This window comes from Dryas octopetala, chromosome 2, assembly GCF_963921425.1.
Source record: "Dryas octopetala chromosome 2, drDryOcto1.1, whole genome shotgun sequence".
Classification (NCBI taxonomy): domain Eukaryota; kingdom Viridiplantae; phylum Streptophyta; class Magnoliopsida; order Rosales; family Rosaceae; genus Dryas; species Dryas octopetala.
The window spans coordinates 17393647-17420216 of NC_141367.1; the positions used below are offsets into that span (position 1 = coordinate 17393647).

At 36.3% G+C, this 26570-nt stretch overlaps 1 protein-coding gene across 1 annotated transcript; it reads left to right on the forward strand.

Annotated features, from left to right (window-relative positions):
• Positions 1-16322: 16322 nt before the first annotated feature.
• Positions 16323-17232, forward strand: LOC147293587 (Oligosaccharyltransferase complex/magnesium transporter family protein). Its single transcript, XM_086232160.1, has one exon. The coding sequence runs from the start codon at positions 16417-16419 to the stop codon at positions 16948-16950; it is 534 nt and encodes a 177-aa protein (XP_086088286.1). The 5' UTR covers positions 16323-16416; the 3' UTR covers positions 16951-17232.
• Positions 17233-26570: the final 9338 nt, after the last annotated feature.

Here is a 26570-nt window from a genome sequence, read left to right on the forward strand (position 1 = left end):
GTATGCTGAAACCACTGAACATATGCTCTTATTATGCTCTTGGGTCAGTGCAGTTTGGTTTGATTGTTTGGGGTACAAGATTGATAAGGCTGCAATTTCTACTTTTGATTCTTGGTTATTGGAGGTATTGGATTATTGGAAGAAGGACTCTGAATATATTCTCTCTTGGATTTGTTTTATTATTTGGAATATCTGGAAGCCTAGATGTAAGGCTGTGTTTCAAAAATCTTTCCCTGATCCTGTGTGGGTTGGTCTATCTGCTAAAAGAGCTTGTATAGAATATCTTGAGTGTATGTATAATCCTTCTATTTCTCTGCCTCCCTCCTCCATTTCTAATGATCATGTGGCTTGGGCTCCCCCTTGTGATCCTGAATTGAAAGTTAATACAGATGGATCTTGGGATCAAGCTTCTCACGAGGCTGGTCTTGGGGTGGTTATAAGGGATAGCAGGGCTTGTGTCATTGGAGGAAGCTCTGTTCATTGCTTATCCGATTCTGTGTCAGTGGTGGAAGCTCTATCAGTAAGAGAAGGTTTAATATGTGCTCAGAAGTCTGGTCTTACAAAGGTTGTAATTGAGTCTGATGCTCAAACAATTATCAAAGCTTGTGATAAATCAAGTCAACAGATGGACTGGCGTATTGTCCCAATTGTAGAGGAGATTTGGCATCTTGCATCTCAGTTTGATTCTGTGAGGTGGTCTTGGGTGCCAAGGAAAGCTAATGGTGCTGCTAATGCAGTTGCTTTGCTAGCTAGAAGGAAGCTGTGCCCAGAGGATTGGGTGGAGACACCCCCATCTTCCTTGCTTGGAGTTTTGGTGGCTGATGGACTCCCTCTGGATTGATTTTTTTCTGCTGTAGCTTTCTTTTTGGTTCTGTTTGAATTTTCTAGATTTCTGCTTCTCTTCTTTTGTTGCTGCCTTTGTGGCTTTTTTGAATGGAATCCTTTTGTTCTTGGCCAAAAAAAAAAAAAACAATTTTAACTTTTAGGGTTCTAAATAGAATTGTATTACCCAAGAAATCGAGATGGTTAAAAAAAAGTCGAGATTAGAGTCAAATTGGTTGAGGAGATGGTTAAATTGGTTGGATATGTTTAAGAGCTTAGAATCAAGAAGGTCGAGATTAAAGTTGAGCTAATTGAACTAGTATATATATATACACACACACACGTGAGATAATTAATTAATTTGGTAAAAGAAATTAAAGATCCAAAGAGTCAAAATTATTAACATTTCAAAGCATGAGTTAAAATTGTAGGTGTCTAATCATTAAAATGGATTATTTTATAGAACTTCGCTTACATTTTATAGATATAGATTCCAGAGGCCCCTGATGCCAAGCGCTTGGTAGCTGCAAAATGGTTCAAAAATGTTTATGTTATGGTTTAGTTCCTGAATTTTGGGTGTAACATAACGGCTCCACTAAGTCTATTCTATACGTACCCTATGAGGGGATGAGGTGAAAAGATGAGGTTTTACTCTCAAAACTCGGTGGAGGAAGAAGCGGCGAGCGTTGCTGTGTTAAAAAAATTTTGTCGAGCGCTCAACAAAGTCACTGAGCACTCAATGATAGGTGCGTATGTTCGTTAGTGCGTACTTGATGAGTTCTCATAAAGGGGACTACTAGGGTGCCTCAATGTGCCTCAATGACATGGATTACCATGTAAATTAAGATACTTGCCACATCATATATTCTATATATAACCTATTTTACCCTTTTTTAATTTTCTTCATTTTCAGAAAAAAAAAAAAAAAAAATCTTCATTTGAATCCTCAATTATCAGTCCAAACACTGCATACTAACCCTTATGATGAACTCTCCATTTTCCCTTTATTTCCACAGATCATCATTCAATTGATTCATTAGAATCAGAGATCCTCTCCCTCCCTCCCTCCCTTCCTTTCTTCCTTCCTTCCTTCTCTCCCTCCTTGCTGGGTTCATCGAACCAACTCTCTATTTAGGATGAAACAAAATTCCTTTGTGCAGTAAATGAAAAAAACAAATTCTTGGCTAGATTGATGAAGTTTTTCTAGTCCCTCCATATTTTATTTTTTTTTTCTGGTTGGGTTGCTATTACACTGATACACTAAAAAGGAAAAAGAAAAAACAATGAAAGTCTTATATACAGCAACCGGGTTTGATTTGGAGGCCCATGTTATTCTTTGTCTTTCTATGGAGGAAGAAGACTAAACGTTTGAGAAATTGTTTTGTGCTTAGAAATTTATGGGTTGACATGGTAAATTTGTAGTCTTTAGATTTTCTCTTTGAAATATAGATGGTCCATATTAAAAGATAAGTTTAGCAGCCAATTAAGGTGTTAAATTTGGAGATGTATTTTATGGGGTAAAATGGTATTTAACTAAAAATAATTTGACAAGTAATAATGTGATTTGGCAATAAATAATTATGAGTATTATTTAAAGAGATAATTAGACTTGGGTCTTTTAGAAAAATAGTTTTTAGATGAGATCGGGGGTGTTTTAAAATTTATAAGAAAACCATTTTAATTCATAATAAAGTCCTTTAATTTATAAGAAATTTTTTGTAATTCATAATAAAGTTCTTTTAATTTATAAGAAAATCTTTTTAATTCATAATAAAGTTCTTCTCCGATTTGAAGGGTATTTCTCCTCTTAGGGTGTAGAGTGGGCTTTGTACGCCCAAATTTCGGAGTTAAAACCTAACATAAAGTCGTCAAAGAAGAAAAAAAAAGACTTGATTAAAAATCCTAAATCACTACCGATTTTAGTCTAAAAAAGACTCATAAAATAGACTGAACTCTAAATCTCCCTTATTTAAATTTGCCACATCATATTGAGGCACAAAATTAAGGCACAAAATCATTTTCCTCTCATAAATTCTATACTTGTCGATTCTTGATATTATTTAAATTTAAATATAAGTAATATCTACGTGTGTCACAAAGTAGGAAACTTCTTTAGAGTTTAGGGTTTAATAAATAAAACCAAAAAGTAGATTGAATTATAACTTTGAATTTGTAATAAAATGTTTAAATAAGAAATCAAGTAAAAACAAAACAATAAGATATAGATAACGCCTCTATATTATTCTACGCAAACCGTGCATAATATCAAAAGCTTGACCCGCGCCAAATAGTACCAGATATAGCTTGGATCCCTTTGAATCTTTTTTTTTTTTTTGGTAGAGTGGGGGCCTAAAAGACCCAAACAACAACAAAATTAGCTATTAAAAAAACGACTTCTAGAGAGTCCAACCAAATCAACAATAAGCAGCATCTCACAACCAGGAGGAGGATCTTCAAAAATAGTCAAACCAAACACCAAGGAATGGCCAGATCCCTTTGAATCTTTCATTACATGCAACATGCCTATATTCAACGTAGAGCTACCCCATGACCCCACCCTCAGTGAAACTTATACTCTTTCTATATATATATATAGAGGGAATTACCAATTTAGTCCACTTATTTGTTCCAAAGTCTCACTTTGGTCCACCCTTTTTTTTTTTGGCCAACTTAGTCCACGAAATATTTAACGTTTGCCAACATGGTCCATTCCGTCAAAATGTCAATAACAGCCGTCAAATTTAGGGGCAAAATGGTGAATTCATATGCTTAATAAGTCAAATATGGTCAAATGGGGTCAATTGGCGTATGTGGGTTGTGGACTCTTCGAGAACCGATAGCAGGCCAACGGTATTGTGGGTTTTTTTTGGATTTGTTCGCGAGATCTGGTTGGAACCTTGGTGAATTCGTGTTGCATTTGAGATCGTTGGGATTTCTGGAGATGGTTATTGAATTTCGGACATCTGGGGAGCATCCCACGTACGGTAAGTGCGCAAATTGGTCTTGTTATGCTTTGGATGTTTGGTAGCTGTTGTTTATTGTTCTTTGTTTGTTTGGTAGCTAGGAAAAAGTGTGGGTGTGGTCCCTGTGTGTTCGATTTGGCAGCTTGTAAAATGCATATGTCTGCCACTTTTAGGGTTTTCCTTTTTCTGTTGTCCTTTTTCTGTTCGATGTGGTCCCAAATAACCTTTTCTCTGTTTTGTTCTCTTTAGTCTGCTGGATGGATGGGAATCTTGAATTTTATACTGTGTTGGGTTTGTTTTTTTAAGTGTTATTGCTTAGTACAGTGGTCGGTGAACATTGAAGGCTGGTACTGGTGTAGGTGGTTTGTCCTAAATGTCCTTTGTTTTTTTCTTTTTGTGGTGTGACTGTATATAGTTTAATAGGATGGTTTGTGATGGTCAATTTTTCTAGTTAATGGGGCTGCCAATTGTGTCAATTTGCCAATGCTGATAGGATATTAGGATGCCAAATGGGTTGGTTAATTAGCATGTGCATCGAGTTTGGTAAGTGGGTAGCTAGTGTATGTATGTAATCCATGTTATATTTGTGTTACTATTAGAACATGTTACACTTAGGTATGGTTTGTGAGGAATATGAATTTTTTAATTGTGTGTAGGGGATCCTGATGGGATTACTCTACAAATTCAGTATGGGGGTACATTTACAAAAGGGGTTTACAAGGGGGGCACTGTGTGCTGGGTTGATGATCTCTCAAGAGACCTTTTATCCCTATTGGACCTCATGAAAATGGGCAAGCAACTTGGGTATGATGTGAACATGGAAAAAGTTGAGCCCAAAAAACTTAGTATATACTATAGGGTTCCTGGAACTAGTGGGCCAAATGGTTTAGTGTATATTAGGTCTGATGCACAGGTTCTCTCATTGGTTAGTGTTGTTCCTCCCAACCAACTTGGACTGTTATATTATGAGGGCCCTATTTGTACCCAAGTTGAGAGTCAGGCTTCACACGTATGGCCATCTTTGGAGGGACCAGAGTATCAGTTGACTATAGATGATGTCGATGATCAAGCTTTACTTAACAATGTGGTTTCTGGTAGTGGTGGTGATGAGGTAAACAGTCAATCAAGGAAGAGGGATCCAAATGATTACACAGACTACAATGAGTATGGTTTCACAGCTGGTGAAGATGGTGAAGATGGTGAAGATGATGAAGATGTTGAAGATGGTGAAGATGATGAAGATGGTGAAGATGGTGAAGATGGTGAAGATGATGAAGTTGGTGAAGATGGTGGAATTGGTGAAGCTGCTGAAGCTGCTGAAGTTGGTGAAGCTGCAGAAGTTGGTGAAGCTGCTGAAGATGACTCATTTGTAGACAGTGATTATGAATACAGTGATAATGAGGATGATAGGGCATATGAGACTAATGTAGATCCTGAGGTTGACCCTGTGGCTGCTACCAATGATGCTGGGGAGATTTCAGATGATGGTGACAAATCAGATGAGCTAGAAAGCTTAAGTGAGGATTCTTCTGATGGTGAAGCTGAATGCTCTCGAAGGAAGAAAAAAAAGAAAGTGCCAAAGTTCAAGCAATTCAATAGGGCCACTGATATGAACAATCCTGTTTTGGAGTTAGGTAAGCAGTTTGCCACTAAAGATGAATGCATGGAGTTCATAAAAGAATGTGGAATTAGAGAAGGCAGGCAATTAAAGTTTGTGAAGAATGACAAGGTTAGATTGAATGCAATTTGTATTGGGACCACAAAATGTCCTTTCCTAGTACGGGCCAACCCTCTATCTTCAAGTTCATCCACATGGGCCATAAAGAAACTAAGGCTGCAACATATGTGCAACAGGAAGGGGAATGTGAAGCAAGCCACTTCAACCTGGCTTGCAGACAGGTTTGCTGCTAAGTTGAGGAACAATCCTGGTTGGTCTCTGGCTGGTTTCCAGAGTGAGGTGAGACAACAATTCAACATAAATGTAACAAAGACTCAAGTTTACAAGGCCAAGAGGAAGGCTGATGTCCTAAATGAAGGCCACTATGATACTCAATATGCTAGGCTAAGAGATTATGCAAATGAGTTGCTGAGAACAAACAGAGGTAGCACTGTCAAGATTAGTACAAACAGAGAAGGTGACAAAGTGCTTTTCCATAGAATGTATATTTGTTTGGATGCATGTAGAGAAGGCTTTTTACAAGGGTGTAGGCCTGTCATTGGGGTTGATGGATGTCACACCAAAGGGCCTTACCCAGGACAGATTCTCACTGCAGTGGGGGTTGATCCAAACAATGGATTGTTTCCAGTTGCATATGCTATAGTGGAGATTGAAAACAAGAACTCATGGGAGTGGTTTTTGGAGCTTCTGATGAAAGACATCAACACTGAGAATGGTCATGGTTATGTAATGATCAGCGACAAACAGAAGGGATTAGTGCCTGCCATAGAGAGGTTAATGCCAAGTGCAGAACATAGGATGTGTGTGAGGCACTTGCATAATAATTTCAAACTCAAATACCCTGGCCTCCAATTGAAGAACCTGTTATGGGCAGCAGCAAGGTCTACTTGTATTCCATGGTGGAAACAAGAGATGGACAAAATGAGGATTGTTGATAATGCAGCCTGGGGGTGGTTGAGTGAGAAGCCTGCAAAAAATTGGTCAAGGTCACACTTTGGGACACATTCCAAATGTGATATACTATTGAACAATCTATGTGAGAGTTTCAACTCTGCCATCCTTGATGCTAGGGACAAGCCTATCCTAACCATGCTAGAGAGGATTAGAATGTGGTTGATGCTGAGAATGGCCAATAGAAGGGCTGCCTGCAGGAGCTGGCATCATTCAGTTGGGCCTAGGATCTTGAAGATAGTGGAGAAGAGAAAGCTAGAAACAGGTGTGCTGATAGTAAGAATGGCAGGGCCAGCCATATATGAGGTGGAGCATATTGGGGGCTATCAGTTCAGTGTTGATATCAGTCAATGGACTTGCAGCTGCAGGAGGTGGGAGTTGAGTGGGATACCTTGTGTACATGCTATTGCATGTGTATTGATGAGAGAGGAAGATGTGCTTGATTATGTTCATGGTTGTTACAAGAAAGATGCTTACCTCAAGGCATATGACCCCATGATTTTTCCAATGGCTTCAATGGATATGTGGGAAACAGGTGATGATGATAAAATTCTACCACCAAAATGCCTTAAGCAGCCTGGTAGGCCCAAGAAAAAAAGGACAGATGGCCCAGGTGAAGTTCCAGCTGCAAACCCTATCCCAAACCCCAATCCATTAGAAGTGGCCCCACCTCAAGTATTGAGAAGACATTGGGTAACTATCAGATGCAGCAAGTGTGGAGCTGAGGGCCACAATGTGAAAACTTGTAAAAGGGTCGTAGGCAATCAGGTATTTATGCTTCTCTTTATACATGCTGAATTTTCATACACTTATTTCATTTGTATTTGAGTCATAATTCTGGTTTGGCAGAATGTGCAAGGTGAAAGGAGTATGACATCCCCTCAAGTTCAAACTCAACAAGATGCACCAACCTCAGTTACTCGAAGTGCAAACATGGTACAATGCAAATCCTTTATGTGATGTTCTTGTTATGTTATTGTGTTGGGACTCAACCAGTATCATTAATTCAATGTGATGGACAGGTAATAAGGAAGGTGACCAGAGGTAGAGCTAGAGGTATGGTAATAGGGGGAGGGAGTGGGAGAGGTGTAGTAACCACTGAGCCTTCAAATTCAACTGCAGCAAGGAGAGGCAGAGGCAGAGGCAGAGGCAGAGGCAGAGCTAAGGCAAGCAATGTGACCAGAGGAAGAGGAAGAAGTGGGAGTTGATGCTAAGGCAGAGCTAAGGCAACCGTTGGAGTAGAAATAGGGTTACTAGATTTTTTTGCTTCTTGTTGTGTTTTGATTGACCAAGGTATTTAAGCTCTGTGTTTGTAAAAATGTGGTTCTTTTGAACATTTCTGGACAATTTTTGGGCTGGCAGGTTTAATGCAAATTGGAATGCAGTTTGGTTGCCAAATTATGGCTGGCAGGTTTTATGCAAATTGAAATGCAGTTTGGTTGCCAAATTATGCAAATTGGAATACAGGTTTTATGCAAATTGGAATACAGGTTTTATGCAAATTGGAATGCATTTTATTTGCAAATTGGAATGCATTTTATTTGTCTGTCTTGTAACCAGTTTGGTTGCCAAATTGTGATGCATTTTGGCGTACACTTTGACTAAAGGGTTTGGAATGCATAAATGAGGCAAAGCCTAAAATGCTACTTCAACTTCTAGCATTACAAAGTAAAACAAAGCCAGTTTCTACCATTACAAAGCATGCCATTTCTACACAGGTTGACCGAAATGCCATTCGTACAAAGCAAGTCCTTTACACCACCAAACACCCAAAAGCCATGGCAAAGGTCCAAAACAGAGCATACCCGAAAACCAAAAAACTTAAGCTAACAAGTACATAAACTTCCAAACACAGATCACCCAAAAGTCATTCCCACTACACCCACGTTCCTCCCATTTAAATTACATCATCATCATCATGGTCAGTATAAAGAAAACCCAACTCAGCCCCAAACAGAGCAGCAACGCCTTCTCTTTTGTCCTCTGTTTTTTGATGGTCTCTTCCAATCCTCCAATCCTTCTAAGCAATCCGGGAATAACCTGCCTAGAACGTGCACACATAGGAGGGTCCAACCAATTCCAGAGATCACATCCTCCATTTCGCTGCAAAATGATGGATTTTAAATCCACAAAACCAATGACCCGAAAATGACAAGAAAAAAAAAATACACAAATAAACACCCATGCATCTATCTTACCTTCCCGAGTTGGCATGCCTCGAATCTTCTTCCTGGGTTAAGATCAGTCCAGCTAGTGGTTGTTCGGGCAAGCCTCCCACAGTCACAGAATCTTTCACCAATCCATCTTTGCGTTGAAGATGTGGACGAAGACATGTTTCTGTTTGGGGTCAAGAATGGGGTACCTGATGTGGACGAAGATGTGGACGAAGATGTGGGCAGCAGCAAGGATATATTAGGTACCTGATCTCATACATATAACCCACAAAAACTAATATTTAATTATTGGAGGGAAATGTTCTGCCTATTATTGGAGGGAAATGTTCTGGTATAGGCAGGGAGGGAAGAAAATGGCGGGGGGAAGGGTCTTTGTGCATTTCGATCTAGACCTAATTTAGATATGAATTCACCATTTTATCCTTTAATTTGATAGTAGTTATTGACATTTTAATGGAATAGAATTAGGATATGAATTCACCATTTTGTCCTTAAGTTTAACGGTTGTTATTGACATTTTGACGGAATGGATCATGTTGGCAAACGTTAAATATTTCGTGGATTAAGTTGGCCAAAAAAAAAAAGGGTGGACCAAAGTGAGACTTTGGAACAAATAAGTGGACTAAATTGGTAATTCCCTCTATAATATTATGAGGAACAAAACTTTTGATGGCCGGCCCTTCAAGTGATCAAAGATTTTGTTTTTAGAATTCACATATGTTACAACCTTTAGATAATGCGAGATGTCAGTTGACGTCTTTTTGCTTGTATATGCAGCCAAATTTTTTATTGGTAACAATATAATATTTGAAACAAAATTTTTGATATTTTTACTATTTTCTCTTTTCTAGATTATTATTATTATTTTTTTCATATATAAGCAGATGGTAATCCTTACTTATGTATTAGTCTGAACTTTTTATCACTAAGAAACTATGGGGTTCAGTAACAAGATTGATCTACTTTACTTTTTTATTTTGTCACATATATTTTCTCTTAGCAATCCATGCTAATTCAGTATCATTAGAGAGGTCTACCTATATTGTTTACATGGACAAGTTACCGATGCCTCAAGTATTTGCTAATGATAATAATTGGTATTCATCCATGATCGATTCCTTCAAATTTTCAAATTCAATCTCATTACATGACCGTCAATCTTCTCCATCCATTTTGTACACTTATGAACATGCTTTTTCTGGTTTTTCTGTTGTTTTATCTTTAAACGAACTAAATATTTTAAAGAAGTTTCCGGGATTTATCTCAGCTTATAGTGATGATCGAGCCTCTAACTCTTGGTACCACTCGAACCCCTGAATTTCTTTCTCTTAATCCATCAACTGGTCTATGACCTATCTCAAATTGTGGCCAAAATATTATTGTTGGAATCATAGATAGTGGTATTTGGCCAGAAAATCCGAGCTTTGAAGACCATGATATGAATGAAACAAACCCAGTAAAATGGAAAGTTTCATGTAAAGGAGGAGGTCATGGAGACTTTAATTCCTCCATGTGTAACTCAAAAATCATTGGAGCTAAATACTTCAATGAGGGTGTGAAAAAAAATTACAATGGAACAGTTGTGGACTCAGCTAGGGATTCTAACAGGCATGGTACCCATGTTGCATCCATAGTTGCTGGTAACTATGTAAAAAAAGCTTCTTTTTTCGGTTATGCAGAAGGAACCTCCAAAGGTGTTGCACCGTTTTCCAAATTGGCTATTTACAAGGTTAGTTGGGGTGAAGGGTTCTCATATTTATCTGATGTTCTTTCTGGTATAAATGAAGCTATTGTTGATGGTGTTGATTTAATTTCCATCTCTTTAACTTCACTTTATAAGAAAAGCTTGTTTACGGATCTTATGGCAATAGCTTCATTTTCTGCTATGAAAAATGGTATATTTGTTTCATCAGCTGCAGGAAATAAAGGTCGACCAACCCCTCAAACATTGTTAAATGGGTACCCATGGGTCTTAACTGTTGGCTCTGGTACTATTGATCGTATGTTTGCTGGAGTTTTGACTTTAGGCAATGGAGAAACTATAACAGGATGGTCTATGTTCATTGGTGATTCATCATTATTATAAAACATGCCATTGGTGTACAATAAGACTCTAGCAGCTTGCAATAGGAAGGGTTTGTTGCGTAAAGCTCCTAAAGGCATCATCCTATGTGATAGAGGGAGCGTCATAAACCAAATGAATTATATTCTCTCCTCATATAAGCAGCTATACTTGTCCATAGTGATGGATCCCTTGAATTTAAATATAAGATATGACAAAGATAATGTAGGGGTGTCACTTGACATCGCGTCATCATGTCCCTATATTGTGATAAGAGAATCTGATGCACCACTTGTCATTGCATATGCAGAAGAAAACCCTAATCCCAAAGCTAGCATAAAATTCAAAGAGAATACTGTCGGCTATTAAATCTGCTATTATGACCACTGCAGATATATAGGATAATACTCTAGATCCAATCCGAGCTTATAGGGATGATGGTAATGACCATCTATACGCTTCACCTTTTGACATGGGAGCAGGTTAATTACATCAATCCAAATAAAGCATTTGTTCCTGGTTTGATTTATGATGCAACGGTACAAGATTATGTCAATTTATTATGCTCTTTGAATTATAGCCAAGATCAAATCTCCAATATCACTACATCAACAGTTTATAATTGCTCCGATCCATCTTCAGATTTTAATTATCCATCATTAATTTCCTTATATAATGATGCTACAACGTACATCAATTACTGAAGAGTTTACGAGGATTGTAACTAATGTTGGTGAAGGATATGCCACTTACATGGCTAATGTGACAACTCCACAAGGCTCTATGATTACTATCTCACCAAAGATATTGGCATTTATAAAAAAGTATGAAAAACAATCGTATACTCTCACTATTCGTCACAAAGGAAATGAGAACAAGGCTACCTATCACATTTGGTTCACTAGTTTGGGAGGAACAAAATGTTAGTCTATCCGCTAAACATCAAGTTAGAAGTCCTATCATTGTAGCTCCTTGGAAAATTTAAGTTTGTAATTTTTTATGAGAAATACTATTAATTACTAGACATCAATTTTGAATGGAATAATTAAGATAGCTTGTGTAAGTCTCCATTTCATTCTTACTCTTATAAAATTTGATTTTTAGCAACTGAATGCCATAACATTACCTGTTTCATTGGTAAATGATGACTGACTATACATTTTGAGCTTAGAACTATATTATAGGTGATAATGGATGCTAATTGGATAAGGGAAGATGAGGGGAGACTTGTTGGAGGACAACCAAGCTTCAATAAAATTTTAAAACTAATATCTAGAAAGAAGGGAGTTAAATTGCATTAAATTGATCAAACTAGTCTTATTGACCAATTTGTCTAATAAAACAAACCTGGGCAATATTTTAGGACATGCAAAAACAATATATTAGTCTTACCATGCATCAAGACTATACCAGTAACGAAATAATCTGCCGCTGACACAAAAGTTACACTTGATCTTAGTCTACCACTATCAGAAAAGTTACACTTGATCTAATTTTGTGTAACTTTTGGGAGAAAGTAGTGTCCTTTTCCAAAAAAAGGTATGAATAAAAACTTTTTTAAATGTCATATTTTGGGAGAATAGGTTGTGGTCATAAATTTACTAGTGTTGATAAAAATATCTAAGCTATTATATGGTAAATCCATGGTTATTCACGAAATTTCTACTTTATTACATAGTCCCTTCACTATGAGGGGTCTTCATTTCCTTGCATTTCTTTTTTGAATCTGGAATCTGTTCTATTGTTTCAGGGATCGATGTTACATATGTATCGATATGGCACTTCTTTATGAATATATCTCTCTAGCACTTCTTCCCATTTGGTGGTCCGCAGCTCTTGTACAATTTTGGATACTAACTCCATCTTGGCAGGAGTAGAAGATTCAGCTATGTCTTTTCTATTGTGGCCAAACCAATAAATTATCACTATTCTTCAGATTGGGTTGCGGTACAGACTATGTACCCAAATGGGTCTTGGTAATTTTAGCTACAATTGATCTTTGCTCAGTGCTCACCTACAAGTTCAATAAAAGCACATGCTGTAAGAAAATTTGACTTTTCTTCGAACGGGGCTCTTGTTAATGTTTTTTTTTTTCGACAGTGTGAAATGGGCCTCTTAGGTTTTGGCTCCTATAAGTTGAGCCTTTGTAATTCTTTTGGGTACATTTGATTCATTTGAATTTTTTTTTTTTTTGGCCAAGAAATTCATTTGAATATTGAATGATACATAATGCCATAATGGTTGATATACAAAGTGGGTCTATATATTTTTGTGGGGTTCTTTTTGTTTGTTGAATCCTTTGCGGGCTTTTATTTTGTAAGGTCGGGTATGTTAGGATTGAGGATTTGGGCTATATTTCGACGAAAAAATGAAAGGGATTTGGGCTATCTTATTCTTAGGTTATTGCCTAAAGTGGCACTCAACGGTCCGATCAAAGTTTTCGACAAATGGTGTCAGAAGACTCACAACCATTCAAATCATAATGGTTGATATACAAAGTGGGTCCTACAAAACACACGGCTATGATCCAATGATAATCCCTACAACAAATTCACACGATAAAGCTCATTCTAATATTTTATATGAAAACAAAATCTCATTACGTCATATATGGTCACACATCTCATTTATTCATAGAGGTGCCTCGTAATTATATTAAGAGATAATTATAGATTTAGTCTACTTATTTTATACTTAATTTAATTTTGATTCACGATTTTTTTTTAAATTCTGTTTTGGTCCACTAATTATTCCACTTATTCAATAAAGGTTCATATTTGTTTTCTCAAATTTGTCTCGCCTTTTACCCTATCAAATCTCAGCCAAATTCAGCAAATATATACTTGTTTTAAAACTACACATCTTCTCTTTACAACCATAAAAAAAATCATTCAAATCGGAGTTCTAAAACTCAAGATAATTAGCCTCAAAGTAGAGTACCCAAAACTACTAATTTTTCCTAGAAAATTTTCAGATTTTTCAAACTTCACCAAACTTCAATTCTCTTTGATTTAATACTCCAAATTGGTTTCTATGACTAAGAAATGATGAAATGTAACTTATACTTCAATTATAATTGAAGAAAACACAATCAAAATGATTTAAAATCATAACTTAAAAAAAATCGTGAACGAAAATTGAACTAAGTATAAAATAAGTGGATCAAAATTGAACTTAAAAAAGATCGTGGACCAAAATTGAATTATGTATAAAATAAGTGGACCAAATTTGTAATTTCCTCTTATATTAATTGTTGGGTGTGGAATTAAGGAAAGTACATCATTAAAATGGATCATATCTCTAACATAAAAAAGAAAAAGGCGCTACAATAAAAAAAATGGAAATTTAATTAAATAACCTACTTTCATCCAACTTAAGCTATTTTGATCCCTTTATGAAAAACTTATTTTTCTAACCTTTTTCTTTGTTTTCAGACCAAAATACCCCTTATGTGAAATTTCTCATTGCCACAATCCACCACATAGTCTACAAAAAATTTCACCAACTCCTCCACCTTCTTCCTGCAGCTGCCGTTGCCAAACCCTCTTTCATTACCCAAACAAGAAGAATGAATCCAACAAGAAACTTGAGCTAATCTATTGAATCCATTATTTCATTATTTCATTATCTCATCTATCCAATGAATCTAAATCTGGCAATGAATCTCTAGTGAATCCAGATCTGGTTTTGAGGAGGGGAAGAAGGGAGAGAGGGAGAGAGCCATCTCTAAACCCAGATCTGCAACATGAACACCGCCAGCCACATCAAATTGTTGAAGAAACTCAGATCTGATTGTTGTGGAATTTAAGGAGAAACTCAGATCTGATTTTTGTGGAATTTGTGGTTGCCAGACAGTGCTATAGCACCTGTCGACCAAAAAGTCCACCGAAAAGTCCACTTGATATAGTGCTATAGCACTTGTTGACCAAAAAGTCAACCAAAAAAGTCCACATCTACAATTTTTGCATCTTCTTATTCTTCTCCATTGAATCCAATCCAAATCCATTAGATTTGTTTCTTTATCAAATCTGGGTGGACAAAAGAAATTAGATCTGGGTGAACAAAAGAAACCAGATTCATAATTTTTATTAGAAGAAACTAGATTTGGATTACCCAATCAATCAAAAAAGGTTACATACTTATATCCCTTTCATAATTTTTAATAGAAGAAAAAAGAAAAAAAATTAAAAGAAAAAAAATTAAAGGAAATGGACAGAGCTTGGCTGGGGTAGCCTAGAGGCTAAGGGAGAGGGAGGCTGGGCGCGGGCGCTAGAGAAGTTGGGCGCAAGCGAGGCTTGGGAGGCGTGGGGGTGGCAATGTGGTTTGGGTGTTAATGTTTTCTGTGATGGTAGAGGGAGGGAGAGAGAGAGAGAGAGAAAAAAAAAAAAAAAACTACAGTAAAAAAAATTTGAGAAAAAGAGGTGCATATTAAGGGTGTTATGGATATTTCACATGAAAAAGAGTTAGAAAAATAAATATTTGAGAGGTAGGGTAAAAAAGCTTAAGAGGGATGAAAATAGGTCATTTAATTAAAATTCTTGGAAAAAAATAAAACCTAAATGGAAATATGTGAACAATTATAAAGTTTTGTTCGCTTTATCGTGTTTCTTATAGTTTTGGAATCATATTTAAAGTAGTTTTGTTAGTTATTGTTTAACAGTTACAATATAGTTCAACATTTTTAATTAATTTAGTACTAAAAAAAAACACAGAGAGAGAATTTTAAAGTTTCGGTCAGTTTCACATCTTAAAAAAAGTAGGTTTTTTTTGTGACACTAATTTTGTAATTCATTAGTAGGTGAATTATTTTATCAAGATAAGATTTAAAATAACCATTTTTATCAATAGAAAATTAGGATTAAATACCAAATATCAATAGTTTTTTAATAAAGCAGCAAAACACTAATTTTTTTTAATTTAGGTACTAACCTAGAGTAAAACATTTTGGATTAGGTCACAAATCAGTTTGTTATATAGTTGTGACTGTCGAACAATTACAGTTGTAATTGTCGAACAGTCACAGTTGTGATATGACTATTTAAAATTTATAAAAAATCAAAATTTTTAAGAGTTTCATACTTTTGATTTAGGTTTGAGGGATAAAGTCTTATAACCCAATGACTAAATATTAAAGTTTAAGCCTTACAAATATTGAAAAAACAATAAATCAATAAAAAAGTTATGACTGTTAGACAGTCACAGTTCGATATAACCATGTTTTTTAAAGTTGGTACCTAAACTGAAATTTAGTACCTAAACTGAAATGACATAAATGTTTTAGTAGTTGAAATAAAAAAATATTATAATTTGGTACCTAAAGTCAATGGACCTTTTTATCAATTTATGTAAAAGTTGAACTATTGAGAAATAATTTGTATAACTGATACACTGCCATATATTATAACTAATTTATATATCATAATATAAGTGAATGTTATTAATACTATATTTTATAAATATAAATATACCGTTCAATAATACCCTTATACATTTGATTAGTTACATAACATAACGTTATACCCAATAATTTTTCAAAAAAATATTTTATGTAACAAGGAAGTGAAGAAACAACAAGAACTGTGCTAGTTTACAAAATTTTCAAAGACCAAAACTACCCCTCCATCAAAAGTTAAAACCCATTTGACTCCCCAACTCACCCTCACATAGCCGATCATCCTCCCTGTCACTCTCGAGTCTCGTCTCTACACACTAGTACACAACCAACTCCTAAAACCCCAAACCCGAATCGGATCCAATTCAGCCAAGATGCGCCCGAAATCCGAGACCCAGCCCCCAACCACCGCAACCACCACCACCTCCTCCGACCCGTTCACCAACTCCATCGACCCGATCGTCCCCATCATCCGGATCCTTCCGTACAGCTTCCTCCGCCCGCCCCGCCTCCGCCTGAAGCTCCCAACCCTAACCCTCCCCTCCCCGATGACCGTCTACGCCCTCGTCCTCCTCACCTACTTCATGGTCGTCTCGGGCATCGTCTACGACGTCATCGTCGAGCCCCCGGGCATCGGGTCGACCCAGGACCGCCTTACCGGGTCGGTCCGCCCCGTCGTGTTCCTCCAGGGCCGGGTCAACGGGCAGTACATAATCGAAGGGCTCTCGTCCGGGTTCATGTTCGTGCTGGGTGGGATTGGGATTGTGCTCATGGACTTGGCCCTAGATCGCAATCGAGCGAAGAGTGTGAAGGTCTCGTACGCCACTGCTGGGATCACCTCCGTCGTCATTTCCTACGTTATGAGTATGCTATTCATTCGTATCAAGATCCCGGCTTATCTTCATTAGCTTAGCAGCTACATTTCAATTTGAGTTCATAATTTACAAGTTCTGGACCTTAATTAGACTTATATTTGCTTTTCTTCCAACTGGGTTTATATTAATCTATATATTAAGATTTTGGCATATCTATATCTTTCGTGGGTTTTCTGTTTTCGATTTGTTTTCGGTTTTATTCAATTGAGTTTCATGTTTTGTTGGCTGATGAACTGAAAGAAGAATGCTCTATGGGAACACTATGAACCAAGACAATGTATTCTTTGTGCTTTGGAAATGTGGTTTTTATTGAAATTGATTGGCTGCATTTTCAATGAAAATCTTATATGTAATGTTAGCCTGCTGGTGAATTAAAGGTTAAAACTCAAATGGTAATTTTTCTTAACGATGAACCTATATGATACTATGATACAATAGAATGTAGCACGGATTCTTCCGAAATGGACCCATATTTATGTGAGATACTGATACTTCTAGGTACTCCTTGGTACCTTGATAATTCTAAATGTCTATATGAGATTCTAATACTTCTGAGTTCTGAAAGTACCCCTCATTTTCTTTATTAATACTTCACCGTCGTATCCATATTACTACTTGATACATATTATGGCTTGCAAAATGTGTATGATGCTCCTAAGATTGTTAAAGGGAACATAGCGTATAGGTGTTGGGCATATGAGAGGGAGTGCAAGACCTTGGATGTTGGGGTAGCTTATTTCTTATACAGGAAAGGACTATAATTGTTTGAAAACTCAGGAAGGATTGGTTTATATTCATGAATGGAAAATACTTCTGTGATTAGATAAATTGTCAATGTATAGTTTTTAACTAGAACAGAAAGATTTTTAATTGTCAAGATATTTTTTTTTACTATTGTTTCAGCAGTATTATAACTTTTTTTCTTTCTTTGAGGTTGGTAGAGTATCTAGTCTTTTTTTTTTTTTTGGTCGAAGAGTATCTAGTCCATATCATATAACTATATAAGTACCGTGTATCCATTGCTGCTGCATATTTAATAGTTACAACATTCTCTGTAGCTATTACAATTGATTTTCATTGTCCTCATTACCTCTGGTCTACACTGTTACCTTGCTCTTCATCACAGATGACGATGATGAATTCCTTCTATTTTTATGAACACTAAAATTTTGAAAAAAAAGAGGACTATGGCACAGTACATGGAGATTATTTTTTCAAAAGCAATTGCATGGAAAAGCTCATTATTTGGGGCATCACCTATGCATATACTGGAATTCTTTATTGTAGATGAGAGAGATGTGCATTTGTCGCGTATCTCTCTCTATGTGTCCCTTGATCAAGCTGGATCCTGAGATTTGAAGAAAACCTTAACCTGTTTTCACATTTTCTTAACCCTTTTCATTACGTGTTTTGCAACACACACACACAAAAAGAAAAAGAAAACAAAAGCCTCAGAACCTTTATGAACTCTCCTTTAGTCTACCCTCACTTCCATCCAGCAGACAGAGAACCAAAACGAAACTGTCATATGGAGATTTTAAAAAGTAGACCTTTGGTTTTTTCCTTGGAAATAAAATTTATACTTGTCTTGGCATTGCCTCCTGAAAGGATCAGATCCTTTTGCCTCACCCATACTCTCTTCCTTTAATTTCTAACTTCAAGGATAACCTTTTCATGATTGTTTAAACCTTAAAGCCTCTTTTTTCTTTGTTTTCCTGCCACATTCTATTACTTTGTTTACTCCCCACTTGGTTTTGAGTGCTGTTGCATCTTCTACTTGCTAAGTCGACCATGCATTTTGAATCTCTAAGCTACTTTGATGGATTTTTCCATGTAGATAGACTATCCTGAAGGTTGTTGGTTTTCTGGTTTGTTGTATGATTGGAGTTTAGAGGTAATTATTTGTGAGTATTGGATGCAATGTTGTACGATTAGTTTTCAGGTAATCCCAAGCATGTTAGTTGAAAGAAATTCTATATAAGCATAAGAAATGTGAGCATACATTGGATTGTAAGATCTTAATAGGTGATTTGCAATCCAATGACTCACATTTCTCATAAGAATACCTCTGTTAGTAGAATCCAAGTTATGTTATGTTGAGACGAAAGCTAGGGGCTTTGCTAGTTTAGGTTTTCAGAACTCAATCTTCAATTATTTCTTCTGGAGCTGGACGAGAAAAATGTTTAAATTACAGAGAATGATTGTAGGAGCACGAAACTAGGCACGATTTTGGAAGCAAACCCATGCTTAATGTACAGTAGAACTGTAGAAGAAATAGAAAGGATTTCAAAACTGCATTGCACCCCAAAAGTATTACTTCAAATCGTAGAGTCATTACTCTTTCTTCAACAATAATACTCACTTCAATATTATTCCCAACGGACCTAGATCCTTTGGCCATAAGCTAAGTCCATGGATCATCCCAGTTTTATGCTTGAGAAAAGAGTCAAAAGAGTAGAAGACCTAGTCACATGTTCAAGATTTTCTTCCATCACCAAGAACAATCTTGGGGTTAGGAGGCTTTTTCATTAATTGCTAAAGGCTAAACGCAAAAGGTTAAAAGCAAAATGCAAGATGCTTAATTTATTAAATGTATTCATATATACTCTAATAAATTAAAATTTATAAATTAATATACATTAATAATTATATTATTATAATTATTTTAATGAGATCTTTAATATGAGTATAATATTGAATATATTTAAATATTATTATTTTAATACCCATTTAAATTTTTTTCATCAACTATGTATATTTTCTCATATATTTCATCAACTACCTCATACATCAACTACCTTATCATCTATCTCCTCATCTACAAATCTATAAATACAAGCACACTACACACTCTTTATTCACAACTATCATTTTCAACTTAACTTTCATTTCTCATCTATTTGTTACCTCATCCAAAACACCATCTCCAACAACCATGGATCCCAATTTCCCCATAAATCCCAATTTTCCAATGGCCTTCAATCCCCCTATGGCCCCCAATTTTTCCATGAATCCCAATTTTTCCAATTATCTCATAACCCCCATTGTATCCTTTGACGAATTGAGTGATGAGGAGGATACCAACTTGGAAAATTTCATGGTTTTGTGGACTAAAATGGAGGAAGCAAACTCAAGCCAGGGGTGTCCGAAAGAGAAGAAAAAAAGTAAAACCGTTGGTGCCAAGTGTACATTGGTGATTGGTGGGAATTAAAAAAACAAAAAATGCAGCAGGTGTCACACACCCATTGGTGCCGCTGCTGGTCTTGTCCCCCACAAGAAGACAACATCTTCTTTTTTCTTCTCTCCAATCACGCGCCGACACGTGGACTCCACTATCTCACTATCAGTTGCTTTTCTCTCTTGTGGGCTCCACTTGTCTTGGCAAAGCAAAAGGCAATAACAAGATTTGGAGCCAAATTTAGCCTAAAATCTTACCATGGCAAAAATTATCTTGCATTTGGCCCAGCAATGTAGAGGTTTTTTCACATTTTGGGCTAAATCTTGCCTTTAGCCTAGCAATGTACATGCTTTTAGGCACGTGCATTTAGCCTTACAGTTAATTAGAAGTAGGTCCAATTTTGGAGGGTTATTCAGACTAAAAACATATAGGAATTTAGATTTGTACTTAAATCCAATTTTTTAGGCTAAGGTCCAAAAAATGGACTTGTTAAAAATGTTGACTCATATTATCTCTTAAAATTAAGATAATTAATATGAATTAATTCTAAAAATTAGGAAAGATAATATCCGTTAGAACATTTTTAATTTTTACATTTTTTAATTAAAACATTCAAGATTATCTAGTTTTTATGTTGTATAATTTAAAATAATAAAAGATAATATCTGTTTAAATTATACAAATATAAAAAAAATGCATTAACCCACAAAATCGAAAATAATCAAACAATTAAAATATATATATAGGTATATTTCAATTGTACCAATACCTAGGTTTATATATATATATATATATATATATATACAGTAGGAGTGGGCATTAGGACCGAAAATACCGAAACCATCCCATTCTGTGCCATTTCGTATCATTTGGTCCCATCCCTTTTTTTTTTTCAATCCTGTACCGATCACATCACGTACCGATCTTAAACGGGATGAGATCGGTCCTGAAGGTTCAATACCAGGATGATCCCGTCCCGTATCGATTAATTAAAATTTAATTAAAAATTTAATTATTTAATAATTTAATGGGCCCAAATATCACTAAACCCATTTTATTTTTTAACTTTCAGTCTTTCACCCAAAAACCCAACCCACACCCGCTCACGGTCCAATGGCCCATGACTCCCAAATGACCTACAATCCTAATTCAGTAATTCCTAAATGCCTGAAATCTGAATCGCCTGATAACTTGATCCCTAAAATTCTAAATCAGTAATCCCCAATTCTGAATCACTCTCACAGTCTCACTCTCTCAGACTTCAGAGTTCAGAGACTCTTCCCAGCGGCCACTCTCCCTCGCAGCCCAACCCTCTCCCAGCAGCCACTCTCCCTCGCATCCCACTTCAGATTCAGACAAAGTGTCTTTCGACGAAGTATCTCTCGCATCCCAACCCTCGAAGCCGTCGTCGTCTCTCGTCGTCTCCGTCGACACAGCCTCTCTCCCCTCGCCGTCGCCACAGCCTCTGGTCATCGAGTGGCATCGCACCACTGTGCGTTGCATCACTGGCAGCCTTTCTCCCCCTCGCATCGCACCACTGCACGTTGCCATCGCCCAGCTTCTCTGGCCATCGCACCAGGCACCAGCTTCTGTCGCCGTCGCACCAGCTTTTCTCCCCCTCGCATCGCACTGCACGTTTGCACCAGCCTCTGTCTACAGGTTATGGTAAGTGATTGAGCATTCTGGGTTAGAATGTTAGATACTTAGATTCTGTTGTTTATATCAATTAATATGTTATATGTTATGGGTTATGCAGTCTAATCCCCTCCAGCAGCAAAGTGGCCCGAGTGCGGTTGCTTGTTCTTCAACAGGAACCTCACCATCACCAATGGGACCACCATGCCCACTGTCCAACTCTATACAAACTGAACCTGCAGTAGAAGAGAGCCAATGGGGAGGAAAGAACATGCCATCCCAAGCAAATGAACCTGTAAGTGAGCTCAATACAAATAGTAAAGATAGATTTGCAAACAAGCGTAGTTGGGTTTGGAATCACTTTAAAGAGTATGAGGAAAAGAAAAAAGAAAAAAAAAAGATAATGAAACAGGGAAGATGATAGAAGTAGAAGTTGTTCATAAGAGAGCTAAATGCATATATTGTCCTAAAGGTTCTTTAGGAGATTATGTTGTTGATAGTGGAAAAAATGGGACATCGGGAATGCTTAAACACATTAGAAAATATTGCAGATACTACCCACCCAATCAAGATAAAAACCAAAAGATCCTTACTGGTGATATGAGTTAGGGTAACAAGATGGTTTTCTAGGGGGTTTGTGCAGAGTGATGTGATGGAAGCTTGTGTTGAGATGATTGTGATTGATGAGCTTCCATTTAGTTTTGTAGAGAAGATAGGTTTTCGGAGGTTTTGTAGTGTTGCTTGCCCATTGTTTGATGTCCCTTGCAGGAGAACTATAGTTAGACATTTTCTCAACATGTATGATGTCCATAAGGCCAGCTTGAAGAAGGAGTTGAGTGGCTATAGGATTAGCCTCACTACTGACACTTGGACAAGTGTCCAAAACCTTAATTATATGGTGCTCACTGCTCATTTCATTGATAGTGATTGGAAGTTGCACAAAAGAGTTTTAAACTTTTGTGTGATTTCTAATCACCAAGGGTCCACCATAGGGAAGCTTATTGAGGCTTGTTTGTTGGAGTGGGGGATAGAGAAGGTCATGGCCATAACTGTTGACAATGCTTCTGCAAATAAAGTAGCCATAGATTGGGTGAGGTCTAAGATGAATAATTGGGAGAATTCACAAGCTGTTTTGGGTGGGAAGTATTTGCATATGAGATGTGTTGCTCACATAACCAATCTAATAGTGAGGAGTGGGTTGAAGAAGCTGAATAGGTCTGTGTTAGCCATTAGGAATGCTGTGAAGTTTGTGAGGTCCTCTCCACAAAGATTGGACTATTTTAAATCCTCAATGGAAAAAGAAAAATTGTCCACCAAAAGTCTTGTATGCATGGATGTCCCCACAAGGTGAAATTCAACATTTATAATGTTGGAGGCAGCCTTGAAATTTAAAAAGGCTTTTGCAAGAATGAGGGAGGATGAGGACATCCCCTTTTTGGCTTACTTTAAGGAACCAGATGAAGAATATGATGATGATGGCCATGTGATTAAGAGTAGTGGTAAGCGGTCTAGGGTTGGACCACCTAATGAGGATGATTGGGAAAAAGCAAGGGTGTTTGTGCAGTTTTAAGGGTATTTTATGATGTGACTTTAAGGGTTAGTGCCTCTTTGCACCCCACTATCCACACAACTTTTCATGATCTTTTGGCTATTAACCGTGAGATTGACAGGTTATTTGTGACACCTGAGATGGCCACTGGTTCAGAGACTGAGAAAGTGTTGTGTGACTTGGCAGCCAATATGAGAGAAAAATACGATAAGTATTTTTGCAAAATAGACCAGCTGAACCAATTGGTGTTGATTGCACTTGTTTTGGATCCAAGGTTCAAGATGAGACATGTAACTCATTGTATAGGAAGGAGGGGTTTGAAGAATGGGAAGTGGATGGGACCACCTCACGGATTAAAGGAATTTTGATGGCCCTTTATGAAGATTATGGACCAAGAGTAGATGGTGGCATACACGTTAGAAAGAACGAGGATTCTGATTCACAAAATGCTACTTCTAGTTCTATGGTAGAAGATGAGGGTAGATGTGGTGGGAGGGATGATATTTTGGATGATTGGAGAAAGGTGGTGGAAGAGAGTAATGATGCAGTGGTGGCACATGAAGTTGATACATACTTGATGGATCCTTTAGAATGGACAGCTAAAGGAGCACATGGTTTTGACATTTTATTGTGGTGGAAGCTCAATGGTCTCAAATATCCTGTGTTGGCAGCAATTGCAAAGGATGTTCTTGCCATTCAAGTATCTACTGTTGCATCTGAGAGTTCTTTTAGCACTGGGGGCAGGGTCATATATAGATGCATTTAGGAGTTCATTAACTCCAAAATCAGTGGAGGCCTTAATTTGTATACAAAACTGGTTGAGGGGAGATGACATTTCCAACTTGGATTTAGAAGATGAACCTTGTCTTGAAGAACTTGAATTTTATGAAAGTGTTGAAGCAGGTAATGTTTTGTTTATTATCTTAAACTTTACTTAGTTTGCTTTGTAAGTTTGTATTAGTTTTGTAAGTTTCATGAACTAAGTTACTAATTGTTATGAATTATTTTGTGTAGAATATGCAAGTACTCCCATTGATGCCACTTGTAGTTTGAAGAGTTCAAATCCAAAAGCAAAGGGAAAGTAATTTGGATTTCAATTACTTATGAGTTTGAGATGTAATAAGCCATAAGGCTTAATTATGTTGTGTTTGTGATGCAATAAGTCATATGCTTAATTATGTTTTTCAGTTTTTTTTTTTTTTTAGTTTGGGATGTAATAAGTCATAAGGCTTAATTATGTTTTTTAGTTTGGATTTGGTAAATAAGCCATGAGGCTTAATTGTGATTTACTGATTTATGAGTTTATGTTTGAACTTTGAAACTTTGAATATTTGAATTGTTGAAGTTTATGTTGTATTGTTGTTTATTTGAATTTTGAATTTTGAATTGTTGAATAATTGGTTGAATTGTTGAAGTCTTGAAAATGAATTTTCAATCTTGAATAAAAACACTTTATTACTTGAATTCTTGTTCCGTTTGCATAGTTGAATAAAAATAGGTTATGTTTATTGTTTACAAGTTATTATTTGAAGATGAATCTTGAATAAAAATTGAATAATTGATTTTTTATTATTTTTTTGTCTGGGATCGGGATGGTACCGAACCCGTACCGAATCACTTTGGTACAGGACAAGATGGTATCATAATCTCAAAACCCTCATCCCATCCCGTACCGATCCCGAACTCAAATTATGAGATGGGAACGGGATGAGGTAAGTCTCATCCCCCTCCATCCCGTGCCCACCCCTAATATACAGGTTCATTCTATTGAGGTATACCTTAATTTATTTATGTTGAGGTATACCCTATTAGGGCCTATACGAGTAGTTTTGTGTCGATCCGAACCGTTTATTTTTTACATCTATATTGATAGATCATCCTTACAAAAAATTAGCCAAATCGGAAATCATTTGCCTATCTAACTTTGATCAAATAAATGGACGAACTAAATATTTTCAATGAAACCGTTCATTTGTTTTATCAAAGTTAGATAGGCAAATAATTTTCGATTTGACTAATTTTTTACAAGGATGATCTATCAATGAAGATGTAAAAAATGAACGGTTCGGATCGACACAAAACGACTGGTGTGGGCCCCAATAAGGTCATACCTCAATATAAATAAGTTGAGGTATACCTTAATAGAAGGAGCCTGTATATATATATATATATATATATATATATATAGGTACATTATACTCGATTTCAGCCGTCGATCGCTTGGCCATGCCTGCTGCTTCCTTCCCCTAGTTTTAAGGGTAAATCATCATCTTTTCACCTCATCCCTTCCTAGGGTATAAAATGAGATTGTTGAAGGCGTTATGTTAATGTTTAACTCGATAACATAAATGCCGACAAACCATCGATTGATTGGTACAATTGAAATGTACCCATAAATAATTTTTTTCTTTATTTGATTATTTTCTATTTTTTTGGTTGATGCATTTTTATTAGATTAATATAATTTAAATCCCACAATTAATTTGAGGATAATATGATAATATTCGAATATTAGAATATGATAATATGCTAATATTATAATATTTAGATAATATAAAATTAGGACAATATTATGATAATACTAGGATAATATTAAGTTTTAAATATTATTAATTTAAGGATAATATTAGACATTTTTTTAATTAAAAACATATGGATAATATTTTTGGACCTCAGACAATAATTAAAAAGCATTAAGATATTAGTCTAAGAGAGAAGGAAAAATTGAACCGGGCCTGCAAGTGGCGCTTAGCCTTATGTCTTAGCCACAGTCCACATTCTTACTTAAAGTTCTTGGCTTAGTTACCACAAAATCTTTCTGTTGGATGCTTATCCCTTTATGATTTCTCTAGTTAATGAAATAAATTTGCTTGTTAGGAATGAAGAAATTTGCAGTAATTTTATTATATTAAGCAAAGGATATGTAAAAGGAAATCCTGTATCTACCACCTACATAGAGTAAATTAATTAAGAGTTGCACAGCTCCACTTGTAATTTCCAGACAAATTTATTTATCAAAAGATTCAATCAAAAACTGCATATCAAGCGCATGAAGTTTATTTACAGACCAAGCCAAGATGGATGACTATTCTACTTACACAGAACTGTAATATTTTAGATAACCCCACACAGACCCCATGCACCTATCTGATAGGAGACCTATGATTTATAAAAAACCACTACTATCTCTAATGCAAGCTACATGATCTGCTCAAGGACTTAACCCACAATACAACAGTCCTACTAAATATGATAGTCCCAATTATATACCTACAGGGTACAACACGATTA